The sequence below is a fragment of the Ostrinia nubilalis genome, chromosome 29, assembly GCF_963855985.1.
Source record: "Ostrinia nubilalis chromosome 29, ilOstNubi1.1, whole genome shotgun sequence".
Taxonomy (NCBI): domain Eukaryota; kingdom Metazoa; phylum Arthropoda; class Insecta; order Lepidoptera; family Crambidae; genus Ostrinia; species Ostrinia nubilalis.
This window is the reverse complement of record NC_087116.1, coordinates 6,422,405-6,442,848: the sequence shown is the minus strand read 5'-3', so window position 1 is coordinate 6,442,848 and position 20,444 is coordinate 6,422,405. Positions and strand designations below refer to the sequence as shown.

The window sequence follows — 20,444 nt, the reverse complement described above, 5'->3', positions numbered from 1 at the left end:
CGACACGCAAAGATGAAGAAATAGAGCGCTAAAAGTCAAAAGTCATTTATATTCAGCAAATATAGACTTTTAAAAACATAACCCTCCTTCTGGCGCAGTCGGGATGAAAAGCTGTTACTTGTCGCAGTATTTTACTTTAACCCTACCACTGCTTCGGGGCCATAAATGGGCCAGTGCTAAGAAAGAGACCAATTTGAAAGCCTGTCGAAATGTTTAAGAGTAATTTACGCTGTAATTTTCTATCGTCTGTAAAAGATAATAATATTATAATTCCGTGATCAAAGTCAGTTGGATTGACTCATAAATATGTCAATACATTTTAACTATGTACTTTTACACGTCCCAGTATTAACCCTACCACTGCTTCGGGACAATAAATGGGCCAGTGCTGAGAAGAAGCAGCGCGAGAAACTCAGTCACTATTGTCAGCATCTTTTTCAAGGGTCAGTCTTTAAAATAATCATAGTTATAAATATTGATGCGAACTGCAGCTCAACATTCCAAACATTTTTATCTGACTAGACATAGTTAATTCAGTTTTTTTCTGACAAAATGTACAGGATTGGTCGCAGTTTGACAGCTCGAAAAGTGTGTCAACCGACTGATATGTCATTCCCATCTTTAAATGACCTACACTGAACTGTCCCACCAAACTCATTGGCAGAGAGGCGTCACCATCGTTCAACTATGTATAGTTTAGGGTTAGTACTGGGACGTGTAAAAGTGCTTTTTATTTGCAAAAATAAATGAGTTTTTTTCCCAACATGGCAAAAATCGGAACCAGCGATCCGGTATTGACGGTGGCGCCCCCTGTCAGTGTCAGTGGGACAGTTCGTTGTAGTTCATACGTGAATCGAACTTTTCATGAGGCTGACATTGCTGACCTTTACTGCATTTCGCGCTGCGAAATACACTCGCAATCAGAGTGGGACGCGCGCGCAAACGGCGAGGTGTTGTGAAAAAGGATTTAGTCGATTCAAACCTTTTTTTTTTAGTTTTTTTTAGGATCCAAATTCGAATTTGGAGCTGGTGAGTGAGACTTTTTTAATTTTTTAAAATTACGTTTATTTGTTTAGAATTTATTACAAAAATTAAAATTTTAGTGGTGCTTGATAATAATTTAAGTAACTAAATACTTTAACTAAAGTTTCATCAAAATTCGTCCAGTAGTTTCCATCTAAGAACATCCTTTAGCTGAAATGATGAATGAGTTTAATTTTAAAATAAGTAACTAATATACAGTTACCTGAAAATAGTGTACGTGTAATACCTGAAGTTAAAACTTATTATAGGTTCGTTTCAGCAGTGTTCGTTCTTTTATTTTTAGGTAGGTAATTACTTAACAATTTTATTTATAAAACACGATATTAGGTATATTCTGTTAAAAAGATTATTGAAGTGTGTAATTTTATAAGAACTCTATTTTAGTTAATTCCTAACGTAGGTAAGTATGTTTTACTTACTTAAGACCTTATTAATTTAATAATGAGTAATTTAATTAGGTATTTTAATTTAATAATGATAATCATCTACTATACTTATGTGCTGTGTATGTTATGATGTCTGCTTCAGTAATTAAGTTTTAGGATGTATGATGATGATGATCCTTGGACATTGTACACTGCGCCTCTAGTTACAAACTAAGCAAAGTTTGTACTATGGGTACTAGACGACGGATATAAACATACTTAAATATTTTTTTTGTAAATACTACATACATAATATACATAGAAAACATCCAGACCCGTCACAGAAATTCAAATTCATCATTTCAATTTCTGTCCGGCCGGGAATCGAACCCGGGACCTCTCGGCATAGTAGTCAGTTTTGAACCACTACACCAAATGCCCTGTAGGATACAGATCATATCCACTCTTTCCGTGGCTGTCGTAAGTGACTAGGGACCAAATAATATGCGGACATAAGGCCTCCCCAACCCGTCTGGCCAGCGTGAGGGATCAAAATCCAAATCAAATAAAAAATATTTTATTCAATTTTGACCACTAAAAATGCCAAAAATTTGGTGGCACATATAAAAAATGCCAAAAATTGCCAAGTGCGTGTCGTGCCACGCGCAGTGTAGGGTTCCGTAGTTGTCCGTCGTTAACACAATATATTTCAGAAGCAAGCAAATACTTCATCTAAAATCTCTTTTAATATTTTCTTCTAAGGAATTTTTACTAGTTAAGAAATTGTATAATACATGAGTCAAATGACTATTACTCTTAAACTAACTGATGTATCTTAACCGTTGTAGTTTTCCTTGAAAGTTCATGAAAAGCAGAATTATTACGAACTTTTCCGGATTTTTCAAGCCAACAGTTTAGTTTTTAGAGGGGGGGGGGGGACGAATATTTACAGGCGAACATAGAACTTCCTCCTTTTTTGAAGTCGGTTAAAAACAAAAGGTGATGATGATGATGTAGTAAAGTTTTTTTAAAACAAAGACAAATAATTTACTCGTATTACCAATTCAAATTGAGAAACCAATTATCAAGGTTTTTATCGAAATATGCTACCTATATCCTTTAGTTTTATTTTGTTCAACTTTAATCGGGTATTTCCCCGTTACAGGAACTTTTACTTCTTGCAAAATGTTTACCTTTAATAAAAATCATAAAACTTTTATTTTTGCAAATACTTAGGCTTTTAAAAAGTACTTTTACACGTCCCAGTATTAACCCTACCACTGCTTCGGGACAATAAATGGGCCAGTGCTGAGAAGAAACAGCGCAAAAAATGTAAAGGCCTAATCTTAAGACATAAAATATCTATATATAAAAGAAAGTCGTGTTAGTTAGGTACACCACTTATAACTCAAGAACGGCTGAACCGATTTAGCTGAAAATTGTCAGGGAGGTAGTTTAGAGCCAGGAGAAGGACATAGGATACTTTTTATCCCGTTCGAAATTAAAAAAAAAGTCTGCTTATTTATTGCCATTAAGGCGGAACAAAGTTCGCCGGGTCAGCTAGTAAAGTATAAAGGCCTTAAAGTGCAAAATTTTACTTTGATTTAATTTTAATTTTGATTTGTAAAATCACGTATAGTCCAAACAAATAGACTTTTTTCATTTGATAAGATTTTTCATTTGAGCATAATTTATAAGACTAGCTGTGCTCGGGACTTCGTACGCGTGAAATTAGTTTGAATAATATTTCCCGTTTTTGCAACATTTTTCTTTACTGCTCCGCCCCTATTGGCTGTAGGGTGATGTTACATAGCCTAAAGCCTTCCTCAATAAATGGGCTATCCAATACAAAAAGAAGTAGTTCCTGAGATTTGCGATTAGCGCGTTCAACCAAACAAACAAAAACTCTTTAGCTTTATAATACTAGTATAGTTAAATTGAATTTTCGTCTTCAGTGTGCCATAGAGTCACGGACTACGCGTACTCGTAACTTTACTTAAAATTCATTATTTTCAGTAAATTGATTGTAAAATTTTAGTCTTATTTTCTATCGACTGTATAAGGTAAACGGCTACTAGTTCGTGATAGTACGTAAGTTCGTAAGTTTTTTTTCTAGCTCAAATAATAAGCAAATGGAATATTATTTATAAAAATTCTTCATTACTGCAAAAACTCTATTATTTAAGCTATCTAAAAAACCAAGTACCAGCATTGTGGTGCCAAAAATGAGAGTAATACGAAGCTTCAAACTCTCAGAGAGCCAAAAACAGCCGTGCGGCTTGCAAAGGTTGCTCTCACCGTAAGGTTAGCGCTCCAACTTCTTAAGCTTATAAAAAGGCGAAGGAACGTCCATTTAAATAAAACTTGTAATAGTAGTTTCATGTGTTCCTTGACAATTGATTTGGCTTAGAAAAAAGTTATATGAAAACGTAGAATTCCTTTAAAATTGCGATTAATTGACTCACGAAATAGCGTACATATTATTTTTCGTGTGTCCCCTATTTCGTGACACTACCGATTCAAGGATATTATGGATAACATTTTGATGCTTGGTTTTTAAATAATTATTAATGATAATTTAAATGTAAGTTATGAAACAAATAATGCATTTATTTAAGTTTCTCGTGACCTAAATTCGGTATATGTTTTGTTCACTAGAATTTATATGACACGAGTTTGAAGTTCACATATATGACCAATTTTAAGATAAATTAGCATAAGTAGTACCAGCATAATTTTGGTTTTATTTCGATTTGTTTTATTTATCTTTGTTTATTTGTATTGTATATGGGATAGATAATAGTTAATTGACACATTTTGACAATAATTCATGAATTTTACCTGGGGAATTTGGAATAATCAGTATCACGAAACAAGGAACCGTATTAATGTTACTTTTTTCCAAGTTCGTGATATATAAATGTATGGTGTTAGGTACTTTTATGACACACACCATCAAAGAATACGACATATTTTTTAGTTTTTAATACTTACCTACCTAAGAAATTAATTAATTACTTAATTTTATTATGAGTCATTGGCGTATCTGGGGTTATTTTCAGGGGGGGGAGCGCTGCAACAGCACTTGAAACAGCTCCAGGGGTGGGATTATGGGGAGAAGGGGGGGGGGGGGGGGGTTACAAATCAAAATTTTATGGGTACGAAGGGGGGGTGGGGGTAAGCCCCCCCCCATTTCTAATGGTTATATAAATATTTTCACATATCGCTAGAAATAACAAATCAAAATTTTATGGGTACGAGGGGGGGGGGGGGGGGGTTAAGTCCCCCCCCTCTATATTTCTAATGGTTATATAAATATTTTCACATATTGTTAGAATTAACAAATCAAAATATTATACTAGACACATTATTTCTTATGAATATTTCAGGTAAGTAATATCGTCAATTTCACATAATTATTTTGTTGTAAATTTTTATTATCGTTTTTAAATTTATTAAACCCTTAATCATTATTAAAATATCCTAACTGTATGCATAAAACCTTATCCCGAAATAGGGGACATGAGTTCACGAACTTAGAAACAGAGCAAAATTTTGTCACGAAACAGGATCCAAACAAGAGGTTTGCAGAACAATTAATATAAAAAAAAGTTCAAACTATATAACTATAAATTATGTATTAACTTACTGTCAAAAGACCAAAGTTTAGCATACAAAAGCTTTCATACTGATATCATGCTTGGTTATTTTTAAATAAAATGTTAAAGTCGTAAGAGCCTTAATATACCGAAGTAGGGGGCACTTACCTTATCTATAGATACTACTATGCCAGAGGTCGCGGGCGCGGGTTCGATTCCCGCACAGTACAAACATTGTGTGCATGAACATACACGGTGTTACTTTGCATTCTTGCCATATTTACAGAGGTAACTATATGAATGACACTGAACACAAATCAGTAAAAAAACAACGTCCTAAAATTATGTTTTTTAAACTTGAGTATTTTATTTTATCGACAATCTTCTCTATTTTTAAATATCTATTGGAGTTTTTAAAATTATTTTTGACACTTTTGTAAAAAGCTGACGCCCACTGTTTATTCCGATTGCGCCAGTTGAAAATGTGAGACAAAATTGGTTTATTTCAATTTGTACTGCAAAACTAAATTTACTAAAAACTTAGTGTGCATTCTTTACGGGAGTCTCTTGTTTACCTAAAATAATAGGTATTGTTCCCTACTTTTATCTCTGTGAATATTTCAAGGATGCAAAGTAACACCCTGTATTTATTTGTATGTGTGTATTGTGTACCCTATCAAACTAAAAAGGATTTTGAAAATCGGTCCACAATTTACGGAGTACCTAATCGGTGAACATAATTATGGTGAAACATAGAAAAAAAAAGATAGATAAGTACATACAGTCGAACATAAAACCTCCTCCTTTTTTGAAGTAGGTTAAAAATTTCACAGAAAGGATGTGCAAAAACACTCAATTGCTGGTACATAATTAAAAATTACGTGTCTGTCTTACCAATAAATTGTTGATGCGGTCTTGACCTTCTTATAGTCGGTTGCATAACAGAAACAAGCTTACCGAAATTCAATAAAAGCTCTTTTAAATAAGTACCACTCTTATTTATGAACTAGCGGCCGCCCGCGACTTCGTATGCGTGAATCCCGTTTTACCCCCTTAGGGGTGGAGTTTCGTAAAATAATTTCTTAGCGGATGCCTACGTCATAACATCTACTTGCATGCCAAATTTCAGCCCGATCCGTCCAGTGGTTTGGGCTGTGCGTTGATAGCTCACTATGTCAGTCAGTCAGTCACCTTTGAGTTTGTATACAGGGTGGAATTTTGTAATGCCACCTGGAGGGAAAGTACTCTTAATATTGTAGATAGAAAAAAAATCTCAAAGAAAACATTCCTTTATTTTTGAAAAGAAATAGAACCGCATTCAAAGATTTCCAAAAATTTGCTAGCCACACCCGGGAATCGAACGAACTAAAATCTGTTAAAAATTACACCCTGTATTTTTATTGCATCGATCGTTAGGGTTAAGTATAAGGATGAAATATCTCTAACAAACTTGATAAATCAAATGAAAGGAAAACCATGAAATCTTACATTACTTTAATTATGTGCAGAAAATTGTATGGTATGGTAGTGAATTTTCGAAAATTTTTCGAAAATCTATGAATGCAGTTCTTTTTCTTTTCAAAAATAAAGGAATGTTTTCCTTATTTTTTAAGTTAATTTTTGCCTTCTAGGTTTCATTGACATTGGAATTTTAGAGAATAAACCAGTTTTTCTTTAAGTTATTATTACAAATATAATATTTTATCACATCAAGTTATAAACTGTGAAAAAGGAATGTTTTCTTTCAGTAAAATTTTCTATCTACAGTATTAAGAGTACTTTCCCTGGAGGTGGCATTACAAAATTCCACCCTGTATATTTAGATACTCCAGAGGTCACCACAGAATAAAACTATAGGTCAGCTTTTAACTTAGTCAGTGCCTGGGGTATGAGAGCAGGAGTGTTTTTGTAACGTCAAACGTAAGGGAGACTTCAGATCTCCTTCAAAAGACAATGCCGGAAATTGGCGTCATTTTTTTTTCGCGCGGCCATCGACCAAACTTTGTTTTTTGATTACAAAATAGTGTAATAAACCAAACTTACTATGATTTTACATACTAGATTTGCTTTTTGCGAGCAAATTTTGTAATAAATTGCAACAAAATAGTGACATTGTATGTGTAAACAAACAATACCATCCATTAAAGGCTCCAGACATCAGTATGGAGCAGAATCAGCGCAATAAAAAATAGCGCAATATTTTGTTGCAATTTCTTACAAAAATTGCGCGCAAAGAGCAAATCCAGTATGAAAATCATCAAACTTCTAATGCTCGTAACTCAGTTCAGACTGAGTTTAGAGGTATACATGCCATAGTAAGTTTGGTTTACCACCGCCGCGCGAAAAAAAAAGACGCCACCATCCATACAAAATCTGGCATTGGCATTTACATGCTCTGTCACGTCATAATATTTTTTTTTATTTTTAATTTTGTTTTATTCAGAAAACAATGTCACCCCTTCCGTGCCGCTCTCATACCTCAGGCACTGACTTAGTTCAGTCCTAGACCTTTAGTCGGTAATTTTGTCAGTAAACGAGGCATTATTATGTCGCAGAACCGACGTATGGTAGAGTTATGGAATGAAACAGGTTTTCGAATTATAGGACGACCCTACAAGATGTACTTAAAGGCCGGCAACGCACCTGTAACGCCCCTGGGTCTGCGGGTGTCTATGGGCGACGGTAATCACTTACCATCAGGTGATCCGTCTGCTCGTTTGCCTCCTGTCACATAAAAAAAAATGTACCGACGACCTTAAGAAGATAGCTTACAGAAACTGAATGAAAAAAGTCATCATCATCATCTCAGCCGTAGGACGTCCACTGCTAAGCATAGGCCTCCCCTCCCCCAATGCTTTCCATGTTGCCCGGTTGGTAGCGGCTTGCGTCCAGCGCCTTCCTGACCTTTACGATGTCGTCGGTCCACCTTGTGGGTGGACGTCTCACGCTGCGTTTTTCGGTACGCGGCCTCCACTCCAGAACCATGCAGATGAAAAAAGTTAATTAATATAAACTGAAAACAGATTTTCACCCTCTCTGACTTACCAGAGGAACTTCATTGGCCTACAGTAATTAAAAGCGTGTTTTTAGTTTTTTAAACTATTAATTTATAGCTTCTTTGACTAAGCACTCTAGCTCCTAAATATCGTTTAAATTGGCATCATTGAGCATCGTGCCTGGTTTGTCGATCAATCGTTGCCCAACTAATTTCAACAACTTCCTTCGAACTACTTGAAAATACACCGACGGTTCAGTTCCTGCCGGTTCTGAATTACAGGACGTCAATTTTAATAGTTAATTCTTACAGTGGTTTAATTAAATCCTTCGGTTACAATGTATACTAATAATTAAAGTGACTGAGTTTCTCGCGCTGCTTCTCAGCAATGGCCCGTTTATTGTCCCGAAGCAGTGGTAGGGTTAATACTGGGACGTGTGAAAGTGCTTTTTAAAAGCCTATTTGCAAAAATAAATGAGTTTTATAACTTTTTATGACTTTTACTAAGCCGTGTATTTCCGACAGAGTAGAATAGAATCGAATATCGTGGGCATTTTCTTTTGTATTGATCTATTTCTGCTGAACAAGGTGGTACGGAGTTCGCCGAATCAGCTAGTGATAAATAAAATGGCCTCTAGGATTACGACTATTCGGTTATTATACTAATAACGTTAAAAACAGACAAACTTGAAACCAAGGTCGATCTTAGCCAGTCTAAGTTGTAAATTGGTATTTTTTCGCATCTAGTTACTAATATTATAAATGCGAATGTAACTCTGTCTGTCTGTCTGTCTTGCTTTCATGCCTAAACCAAAAAAAACGATTTTGATGAAATTTGGCATAGAGATAGTTTGGGTCCCTGGAAAGGACATAGGATAGTTTTTATCCCGGTTTTTGAAACAAACGTGCGCGTTAAAGTTTTTCTGTGACAGACAAAATTCAACGCGGGCGAAGCCACGGGCGGAAAGCTAGTTGTAAATAAGATAAAAATAAAGCACATAGTAAACATTAAACATTGTAAAACTTTCAAATTGTTGACTTGGAGAAATCTTCTAGCCATTATTTATTCGCTTATAAGTAAGTTCTTACAGCCTATTGACTATTGATCATCCAATAAAGAAAGTTTGTGAGTATGGATGAATAAATGTATGGAAATTCTATGACGCAAAATGCACTGGACGAATTTTGATATTATTTAAAACCACGGGCCGGAAGACGTAGTGTGGGCAGGCCTCATACTAGGTGGACCAACGATCTGGTGAAGGTCGCGGGAAGAGCCTGGATGCGGGCAGCGTAGGGCCGGTCGTTTGGAAAGCCTTGGGGGAGGCCTTTGTCCAGCAGTGGACGTCATTTGGCTGAAACGAACGAAAACGATATGGCATATTCGCTTGGGTGAAACTGTGGGAAATAGCTAGTCCTACTATCCTACTTCCTACTAATAAGTACCTATTATATGCGAAAGTTTGGATGTCTGGATGTTTGTTACTCTTTCACGCAAAAACTACTGAACGGATTTTGATGAAACTTTACAGTATTATTGTTTTAATCCAGAATAACATATAGGCTATATTTTATGACGATCTGTGACAAACTAAACTTTAGGCGGATGAAGCGTGGGCAAAAGATAGTTTTACCAATAAAAGTACCAAGTTTGACGTAACATAAACGTAGTTAATGTATATTACTCGTACATAAGTAAACAATAACATTAATATTCTAATTGATATGAATATTATTCATGCAAAAAATATTTGCGATCAATGGAACTTTTATTGACATCATTCATAATACCACAGAATAAATAATAGTAGTACTGAACTATAGTACCTACTAGTTTGTATGTGTAGGTGTAGATATCAATAAATACAGTACCTATAAATGCAAATAAAAACATTCATAAGGACGTAGCATACTTATCAACTCGGAAAGGGATCAACACCGTATCGCCTTAGCGAATTGTCATCGCCTATCGCGCGCTAGAGTTTCATACGAAGAACACTGACCGCCTCGGGTTGGTACGGTTACGATCCCTTGCCGGGTTGATAAGTGTGTTATGTTCTTTAATTAGCGTATCCCGTTTTACCCTCTTAGGGGTTGAATTTTGCAAAACCCGTCTTAGTAAGTACCTACGTTCTAAAAGGAACTCCCATGCAAAATTTGAGACTTCTATAGTCTGGTCTGTGAGCACGCACACACTCACTGCGGGGTGCTGCGGGCGCCCCTCGCACAGTCGCGACAGCAATATACTTAATTACGCGCGAGCGATAAGGATGGGTAGCTTGGGGTCATTGGACAAAATTATACGTGCTCACAGACCGGGTTTTAGCACTTGTAGTTTCTGAGATTGCGTGATGAGTGAGTTAGTCAATCAGTGACTTTTCGCTTTTTAATTTAATATTCTTCAGTATTCTTCATTATTTCAGAAGTGAGCCATGGCGCCCTCGGTGGGAGAGTTCTATGCAGGGAAATGCATTTTGGTCACTGGAGGTACCGGATTTGTTGGGAAGGTAAAGTGTGATTTATCATCAGGTCATCCACGAAGACGGGCGCGTCTTCGTGGATGACCTGATTCCACCATTCTTCCGCTAATGTTTGGGTGTTATCGGTACACGCTAAATGATCCATGAGTGCACACGCACTACAATACTGATGCTCGGATTGGACCATTTTGGACCAAAAATTAGTGGGGCGCGTCTTCGTGAATAAAACGATCTTTAATCGTTAGTGACTGCGTAAAAATGCCATCAAATGGCTGCATCTTCTTCCTTATAGATCTTTGTTGATGATTATGCATTTCAAATTAACTCCATTTTCCAGGCTTTGGTAGAAAAGCTTCTCCGCAGCTGTCCACAGATAGACACGATCTATCTCCTGCTGAGGAACAAGAAGGGACTGACCAGTGAAGAGAGACTTAAAGACCTAATCAGCAGTAATAAGGTACACTTTTGTGTTATTATCAAATTAAGCTACTACAACTTTACTATCCTGAAGCAGTGGTGGTGTCGATTGATGGTATTTACAAGTTGTAGTTGTAGCTAAAGCCTGGTCCGTGAGCACGTGGAATCCCGTCCAATGACCCCAAGCTACCCATCCCTATCGCTCGCGCGTAATTATGTTGCTGTCGCGCTCGCACACTCACTGCGGGCGCCCGTCGCACAGTCGCGACAGCAACATAATTACGCGCGAGCGATACGGATGGGTAGCTTGGGGTCATTGGACGGGATTCTATGTGCTCACGGACCAGGCTTTACAGAGAACCATCTTAAAACAATAAAAGAGAACAACGTAATACAACATTATTAAGGCCCAGTTTCCACCGAAGCATCTCTGCAAGCAAGGCTCCTCCTCTCCTCTCGTCTCCTCGGTTCTCCGATTTGGTGGAAAGCTTTTGCAGTGGACAGATTTTGTGAAAAATATTATTGGCAGGTAGTTGCTAATATCCTAATATTAAGATATTGTCCGTGGCATATCTTTTCATAAAGGTTACTAAACCTTTGTTTGTCACCTGTCATCCGCTTTGCAACGGAGGGAAGTCGAACCTTAACTTCGAACTCCTCCTATGTTCTTCTGATTAATTTCGTTGCGGGTCCAATGACAATTTAACTTTCCCCCGGGACAAACTTGACCTTCACTGGTTGGGTTATTGGCGGTCAAGCTGTAGATCCTGGCTACACAGGAGTTGCAGCGGTGGGTATGAGAGGTGGGAATAGTCCCGTATGTTGTATTTATTATACGTGTAATAATAGCTTCTACAAACTTACTGAAAATCAGCAGCTCAGTTAAGTTTTAGTTTTACCATGTTAACAATACTGTTTTTTCCAGCTCTTCGAGCTAATTCGAGAGAAGAACCCAGACGTGCTCCAGAAGTTGAAGCTGATCCCGGGGGATATCCTGGAGGAGGGTCTGGGGATGTCCAACGATGACAGAGTGGAGCTGCAGAGGCGGTGCCATATCGTGTTCCATAGTGCTGCTTGTGTCAGGTAGGTAGATAGAAAAATAGGAAGAACGAAAGAAAGATTACATTTCAATTTCAATTTGAGTTTGACCCATCTAAAAATAAAACGTGAAAATTGAAACTCTCATAAAACTCTTGCAACTAGAGTTTTAACTTTAAGGCTTCCAATTCAGCTGCTAGGTAGATAGATAATGAAAGATAATGGGATTAGTCTCTAATTATATGAATTTCTGGGGAGTATTCTCATTCCTTATAAGTATTAAAACCTTTTCAGTCTTCAGTTACCTATCTGTCTCCTGCTTTGGAACGGAGGGAATTCGATATTACATATATTTCGCACTCGTCCTTTATTCTTCGGATGAAATTAATTAGGAATTGCTATCTTTTTTCACTCACAGGTTGAGCACTAGCTGGGTTTCATTAGATAAAAAACTGTAGCTTTTTGTTAACCAATTCCCGGTTTGACACAATTGAAATAGACATTTTTCCTACTCATAATGATTCCATTTGCAGATTTGATCAGAAACTAAAAGACGCGGTCAACCTCAACACTGTAGGAACGGACAGAGTTCTACAACTAGCTGAAACGATGGAAAAACTAGAGGTAACTATTTTTTTATTACTCGTAAAGTCCGGTTGCCGAACACGTAGAATTTCGTCCAATGACCCCAAGCTACCCTTCCTTATCGCTGGCGCGTGATTATATTGCTGTCGCGACTTTGCGACGGGCGGCCGCAGTGAGTGTGCGAGCGCGATAGCAATATAATTACGCGCGACTTTATGATTTAACAGCGCTACTCATCACAGCATCCTCAACTTTAGCCTAACCAGATGGATCTGGAATTTGGCTAATGTTCATATATTTGTCCCTTTGTCGCTTACGACATCCACGAGAAGAGTGAGGATGGCCTATTCTACTTGACCTCTGGTGGAACCACTCGACCAACCAATAAAAGCAGGTATTTGCTGTGTAGCCTGGATATACAACTTAACCGCCAACAAAACCTTGCCAGTGAAGGTCAAGTTTGTCCCGAGGCAAAGTTAACAGTTATTGGACCCGCGACAAAATTAATCAGAAGAAGATAGGAGGAGTTGGAAGATATGGTTCGACTTCCCTCCAGCTTTGCGCCCAATTATGTTAATGGGACAAACTTGACTTCACTGGTTGGGTCTTTATTGGCGGTCAAGCTGTAGTTCCTGGCTACACAGGAGTTGCAGCGGTGGGAACGAGAGGTGGGAACCGTCCCTGTACATGTTATCTTCTTTCCCAGGTGTTCGTTCATCTCTCGACAGCCTACTGCCGCTGCGAGCTGGACGTGCTGGAAGAGAAGCTGTACCCAGCCGTCCACGATCCTCGGAAGGTCATGGACATCTGCGAGTGGATGGACGACGACCTGCTCAAGTATTTGGAGCCTGAGTGAGTGAGAGTAGCTTTAAACATTTCGTATAGGCCGTTGTACGGCACTCCAATATAAAAGTAAAACTACGGCCGCCCGCGACATCGTGGATCCCGTTTTAGGGGTTGAATTTTGCAAAATCTCGTCTTAGTGAGCACCTATGTTCTTGTAGTTTCTGATATTTCGTGATGAGTCAGTAAGTCAGTCAGTGACCTTTCGCTTTTAAAGATATAGATTGATAGTGACATGACAGGACCTTACTCTAATTATGTTGCTGTCGCGACTGCGCGACGGGCGCCCGAGTGAGTGTGCGACCGCGACAGCAACATAATTACGTGCGAGCGATAGGGATGGGTAGCTTGGGGTCATTGGACGGGATTCTACGTGCTCACGGACCAGGCTTTAGATAGGGTCGTCCACCTCTGCAAAGGAGAGACCAATGAACTAATGATTATGCTATCTAAATTGAAAAACATGTAATGCACTGCATCCTGCATCTCTGATAATTTTATCAATTTTGGCATTAAAAATTATAAAACAATGTTATTAAACTTGTATACGTGACGTAAATATCTGTATTGGTTTATAGTTCGTTCGTAGTTATTATCAAACGATACGAGCCGCATTTCAAACTAAATTCTAAATAACGTGGGTTCGACCCACTATAAGCAATTTGATGTTTTCTTGTTATTTAGAATTTAAACCTTACAGATTGCATTGTTTACTTTTCAGGCTCATCAAATCCGAACCCAACACATACTCCTATACAAAAGCCATCACAGAAGAACTGGTGGCTGAATACAGCAATAAGTTCCCCATAGCCATTGCTAGACCTTCGATAGGTGAGTATGGTTTACCTGACAGCAGATAGAAAGATAGAACACACTTTATTGTAGTTAGTAACTAGGGATGTTATGGATATGTAGTTTCGGTTATGGATACGGTTACAGATATATTATAGGAATAATATTTTACCGGTTTCGGTTACGGATATTTTTTTATTTCGGATATCCGAAAGTTTCTGTTACGGTTACGGATATCTGTGCTTTAGAATGCAATTTGCAATAGTTGTCCAACACGGTTCATTCATGGCCGCACACTTTACATCTAATAACAAGTAATAAAAAAATAAAAATTTATACTAGATGGCAATATAAAGGTAAATCAGGCTGTTATGACTTTACATAAAAAATCAATTTCAACTGCCTACATCGTCAAACTATTTAATTTTTATTTATTTATTTACACTTTTGCACATACAATTGTACAGTGGCGGACTTAATGCCGAAAACTATCCGAAAATTTTGAATCGGTTACGGTTTCGGATATTTTTTATTTTGGATATCCGAAAGTTTCGGTTACGGTTACGGATATCCATAACATCCCTGTTAGTAACGTACAATCAGCTTCATATATGTAGTTTGTGACATCCAAAGTGGTCAAAAAGTTGACAAAATCACCATAAATTCTAATATACCAAAGACGTCAAGTGGTAAGACTCTGTGTCTCAGACAGTCAGACCCAGAGATCCCAGGTTCGATTCCTAGTGAAGGCACAGTACCTCTAGCACGAAAAACTTTCGACTTTGAATCGTTTGCGTATTCGAATCGCCATCAAAATATTTAGTACGAAAACTAAAATAGCGCCCTTGTGAACGTGTCGTAAAGTGAACTTAGTTTATGAAATGGTTGCACGAAACTTATTTTGACACTCAAAATTGTCACGTTATCGTTTAATTCGAAGGCTTAGTATCGAATTTTGTCGAATACGCAAACGATTCGAAGACGAAATTTGTTCATGCTAGAGGTACAGTTTTCTGCTCATTAATCTCGTTATACCATAAGTAAGGTAGTAATGTGGGAGTGTTCTAAGTCCACCTGGCTAGCTACCACCATCTTACTAAATAATGTTAGGGAAGGGGATTATTCTGATCGTCACTTTCCATCAGGTGGGATGCTGGCCAAGACCTTCTCCGTTGTGAGTAAAAAATGCTATTTCAGTCCCTTTCTGGTAAGCTAAAGATTATTTTATGACAGGTTCGTGATGTTCTGAACACACAGGATTTTTCAAATGCTAAAATGTATGATGGTTTTTCCTCCAGTGACTGCGGTATGGAAGGAGCCGATCCCAGGATGGGTGGACAACCTGAATGGCCCCACTGGACTACTCATTGGCAGTGGCAAGGGTAAGAATAATGTTTGTTCATTTTTTTTGTGTATGGTCTTTTGTTGCCTGAGTTTGTTGCCGAAATAAAGTTATTTTCTTTCTTTTCTTTCTTTATATTTTCAAGGCGAGAGTGAATAGGCACTTACAGGGCAGATATGTACCATCCTAGGTTGCATCCCACTTAACATCAGGTGCGATTGTGGTCAAATACATGCCTTGTTTTGCATAAAAAAAATTCTTGTCTTTCTTTCCTTTCCAGGTGTGATCCGGTCGATGCACTGCGAGCCTTCGTACACGGCTGACGCGGTGTCTGTCGACGTGGTGGTCAACGGCTGCATCCTGATCGCTTATGCTACCGCTTTAGACAAGTAAGAATTATTTTTTTGGATTTGTCCACATACCTACAACCTGTCAGTCATCATACCCCCGTATTCAAAAACATTACTATGAGGTCTCACAGTGCGCGTGGACTCATTAAAAACTCATTAAAAAACTCATTAAAACTCATTTATTTCTGTAAATAGGCTTAAAAAAAGCACCTTCACCTAATTTGTGAATACGGGTGTTAGGTACTATAGTCTGGTCTGTGAGCACGTAGAATTTTGTCCAATGACCCCAAGCTACCCATCCTTATCGCTCGCGCGTAATTATGTTGCTATCGCGCTCGCACACTCATTGCGGGTGCCAGTCACACAGTCGCGACAGCAATATAATTACGCGCGAGCGATAAGGATGGGTAGCTAAGGGTCATTGGACAAAATTCTACGTGCTCACAGACCGGGCTTTAGTTTATAATTGACTCTTCTTGCACTTTTTTACTGCTCGCTTGCACGTTGCAATCGACAATAATATTAATGCATTTAGTAAACACTTTTACTCCTTATTTTGCAGACCTCGTAATGCTAGTGTCTACAACATCACACTGTCCGGAGTGGTGAAGATCTCTTGGGGAGAAATCATAGAACTAGGTAAGATTAATAGCTATAGTGTGAGCCCACTAGGTGGACCGACGATCTGGTGAAGGTCACGGAAAGCACCTGGTTGCGGAATCATAGAACTGGGTAAGATTTATAGCTATAGTGTGAGCTCCCACTAGGTGGACCGATGATCTGGTGAAGGTCACGGAAAGCACCAGGTTGTGGGCAGCATAGGACCGGTCGTTGTGCAAAGCTTGGGGGAGGCTTTTTATGGCATATGTTCAGTAGCAGTGCACGTCATTACTATGTAGTTATAAACAATCACATCGTGCTAAGGCATTTTTTGGAAAGGACTTTTACGTCCAGAATTAGACTGCAAGACAGATCAGTCAGTTAATTTAATAACAATGAAAAGCATAAAATGTTGGACTGGCCGAATCAAGATCCGAGGAACGCGGGTTCTAACTCCGCCGCTGGACTATTGTGGTGAAAACTCTCTCGCAACGCAAGCATAGGTATTCGTATTTAGCTTACGAGGGCTAGACGGGACTAACTATTTAAAATTTAGTAAATAAAATTGAATTTAAAAATGGGAGATTGTGTTTAAATGTCTCTTTTTGGAGAAGGCTTGTCCAGCTGTGAACAGTACGGCTAGCACGAAAAACTTTCGAGTTCGAATCGTTTGCGTATTCGGTTCGCCATCAAAAGATTTAGTACGAAAACTACAACAGCGCCCTTGTGAACGTGTCGTTAAGTGAACTTAGTATGAGAAATGGTTGCACGAATCTTATTTTGAGAATCAAAATTAACTGAATGTCGGTTCAGTCAGTTAAAAACAAATAGAAAGCATAGTTTTAAAGGGTTACCCACAAAAAACGGTATAATTTTTTTTACAGGCAGGAAATGGGTGGAAGACTACCCCCACACAATGGCTCTCTGGCACGCGGGGGGGACAATCAAGTCTTATTACTGGCAGCACTTACTATGCGTATTCTTCTTCCACTTGGTACCGGCGTACTTGGTGGACGGACTGCTTTTTTTGTTGCGGAAGAAGACTTTGTGAGTTGTTTGTACCTACTCTATTTTACTTTTTTTTATACAACGAGGAAGCTCTTGGCCTGTATCTCACCTGATGGTAAGTGATGATCAGGCCGAAGATGGAAGCGAGCTTCACCCGGAATCCTCAACCACAGAGGAACTGGCTATCTTACCTCTACCTGCCGGAACACAACAATGCTGTTAACATTGTTGTTATGGCGACAGACTAAGTTAAGATGGTGGTAGCTAGCCAGGCGGACTTAGAACAAGCCCTACCACCAACCAAACCGAACTTTTTGTTATGACTGTTTTCTAACACAGTGGTTCGTTCTGCAGATCCTGGCTACACAGGAGATTTTGTAGTGGACTTAGATTTTTTGTTTAGCTCACTTGAGCTTCACCTGGAATCTTTATCCACAGAGGAACGGGCTATTTTACCTCCAACTGCCAAATCACTACAATGCTGTTAACATTGTTGTTAGTGCGACAGATAAGGTCTTAGAACAAGCTTTATACCACCCCATACAAATTGAGCAGAAAATTTTGACCCACTGGGAATCGAACCTGAGCCTTCAAGGTCTGAGAACTATAGACTTAGGCGGATAATTGGATATATCCGTAAACCTCCTAAAGTCTGGTCGCCGAGCACGTAGAATTTTGTCCAATGACCCCAAGCTACCTATCCTTATCGCTGGCGCGTAATTATATTGCGGGCGGCCGCATTGATTGTCCGAGCGCGACAGCAATATAATTATGCGCGAGCGATAAGGATGGGTAGCTTGGGGTTATTGGACAAAATTCTACGTTCGGCGACCAGACTATAGCCTCGGTTCCTACAAATATTTTTCTTTCTTTCTTTCCTTCTCTTTACCGTGTTCCCTTTCTCTCGTTATTTCTTTCTTTCTTAAGTATTTATTTCTTTTTCAGTTTGGTGAACGTGCAAAAACGCATCAGCCACGGGCTCAATGTACTCCAATACTACACAACGAAAGAGTGGCATTTCTGCAACGACCGTTTCTTGGCCCTCCGCAAGCGAATCAGTGCCGAAGACGACCGGACTTTTTACATCGACTTCAGTACTCTGAGCCCTGATCAGTACTTGAGGGACTACGTGCTGGGGACACGGCAGTTTGTATGCAAAGAGGACCCCTCGACCCTGCCTAGGGCGAGAAAGCTGCATAGGATGTTAGTATTCAATGATCTTAAACTATTTAAATCGACTTGGTTCTCGCGTGACAATTTATAAAAAGAGAGATTACTCAGTATCTACTTATTTTTATCTATGGAGTAACATACTGAAAGTCACCCGTATAGTTCCAAAATACTGAACTGTCCTATCCATGACATTGACAGCGGGGCGCCACCGTCAATACCGAATCGCTGGTTCCGATTTTTGCCATGTTGGAAACCATATAGTTGAACGATGGTAGCGCCCCCCTGTCATTGAGTTTGGTGGGACAGTATTCAGCTTCGGTCATCTATATGCGCGAGCCCTTAGTTTCGAATCGATTAACGCCATCTAGTGGAGAGTAGCGGCACTAAAAGTTTTTAATTTAGCCGGAGAAGTAAGCAACTTTTTATTGCCTTCCTTAGGTTAGATTTAAAAAGTCTAGTTACCTAATTTTTGAGATAAACATTTTTATAACCTTTGTCTGCTTAAGTGGTAAAACTATTAAGTTTATGAGTTTATAAAAAGTACCTACTTACTTAATCTCAAAAACTACCTATTTATAATTCAAAATCAAAAATCAAAATCAAAAATATTTATTCAGTTTAGACCACAAGTAACGTGGCACTTATGAACGTCAAAATATTATTATAGAAAATAATAAAAAAAGAAAAGGTAGCCCTTATGGGGCACTTTACATTTCTTGACACACAATTCTTGAGTAACATGCGCACTATAATTTCCACAGCATGGTAAGGAGACTGGAGAGGGCTATGCTCGGTGTTTCTTTAAGAGATCGAATCAGAAATGAACATAGGCCTCCCCCAACGATTTCCACATCGCCCGGTTGGTAGCGGCCTGCATCCAGCACCTTCCTGCTACATTTATGAGGTCGTCGGTCCACCTTGTGTGCTAGTAATTAATAATATGACTTTTTCACAGCCGTTACGCTCTCGACGTGGTCTGCAAGTCGCTGTTCTTCATATTGTTGGCTTGGCTCCTATACTCTTATCTGGATGCCTTCACGTCATCTGTTGAATACCTCGACAGTACACTGAAGAGTCTACCACCGATTAGAAACGTCAAAGCTGAAGAAATCGGGGATATTATAAGTTAATAAACAAAAAATAGTTCTGGCGCTTACAAACTCAGCGCCCGTATTCACAAACATTACTATGAGGTCTCGCAGACTCTCACAGTGCGCGTGAACGCACAGGGAGACACACAAACTACTACCCGTTTGCGCTAAGTTTGCCGGTCCGTGCGCGTCCCTTCTCCCAACCGCGATTAAACGCAATTAGTTAGAGATTAAACGCAATTAATGTGTCTAATTTTACGCAAATACACAATTTTTATCAATAATAACAAACAAAAAATATTTTAAATATAGTTTGATAAAGTTATAGACGCTAAACTTCGAGTGACGTCATATCGCCAGCGGCAAACTTAAAGCGAACGGATAGTACCTAATCACAGAGCTCTATTCAACGCTGTGCGTACAATTTGCTGTTTCACATAAGCAAGCATCGTTGTGAATACGGGCGTCAGTGCCATAGGTATGGAAGCGGCACGGGAGGGTGTTTTTTGTTACGTCAAAAGACTGCCGGAAATTGGCGTCTTTTTTTTTTCGCGCGGCCATCGACCAAACTTTGTTTTTTGATTACAAAATAGTGTAATAAACCAAACTTACTATGGCATGTATACCTCTAAACTCAGTCTGAACTGAGTTACGAGCATTAGCAGTTTAATGATTTCACATACAAGCTTTGCTTTTTGCGCGCAAGTTTTGTAAGAAATTGC

The 20,444-nt window shown here is 38.7% G+C and overlaps 1 protein-coding gene and 1 long non-coding RNA gene across 2 annotated transcripts in view; both read left to right on the top strand.

The window, feature by feature from the left end:
- The window catches only part of LOC135085818 (uncharacterized), a 194,186-nt gene that overhangs the window by 128,136 nt on the left and 45,606 nt on the right, over nucleotides 1-20,444 (top strand). The window lies entirely within an intron of this gene.
- LOC135085792 (putative fatty acyl-CoA reductase CG5065) lies at nucleotides 873-19,902 on the top strand. The gene is made up of 13 exons (XM_063980594.1): nucleotides 873-1,029; nucleotides 10,427-10,510; nucleotides 10,821-10,940; nucleotides 11,826-11,983; nucleotides 12,472-12,562; nucleotides 13,230-13,375; nucleotides 14,088-14,197; nucleotides 15,457-15,540; nucleotides 15,781-15,889; nucleotides 16,413-16,489; nucleotides 17,335-17,497; nucleotides 18,404-18,661; nucleotides 19,587-19,902. The coding sequence occupies exons 2-13, from the start codon at nucleotides 10,436-10,438 to the stop codon at nucleotides 19,759-19,761; spliced, it is 1,566 nt and encodes a 521-aa protein (XP_063836664.1). The 5' UTR covers nucleotides 873-1,029; nucleotides 10,427-10,435; the 3' UTR covers nucleotides 19,762-19,902.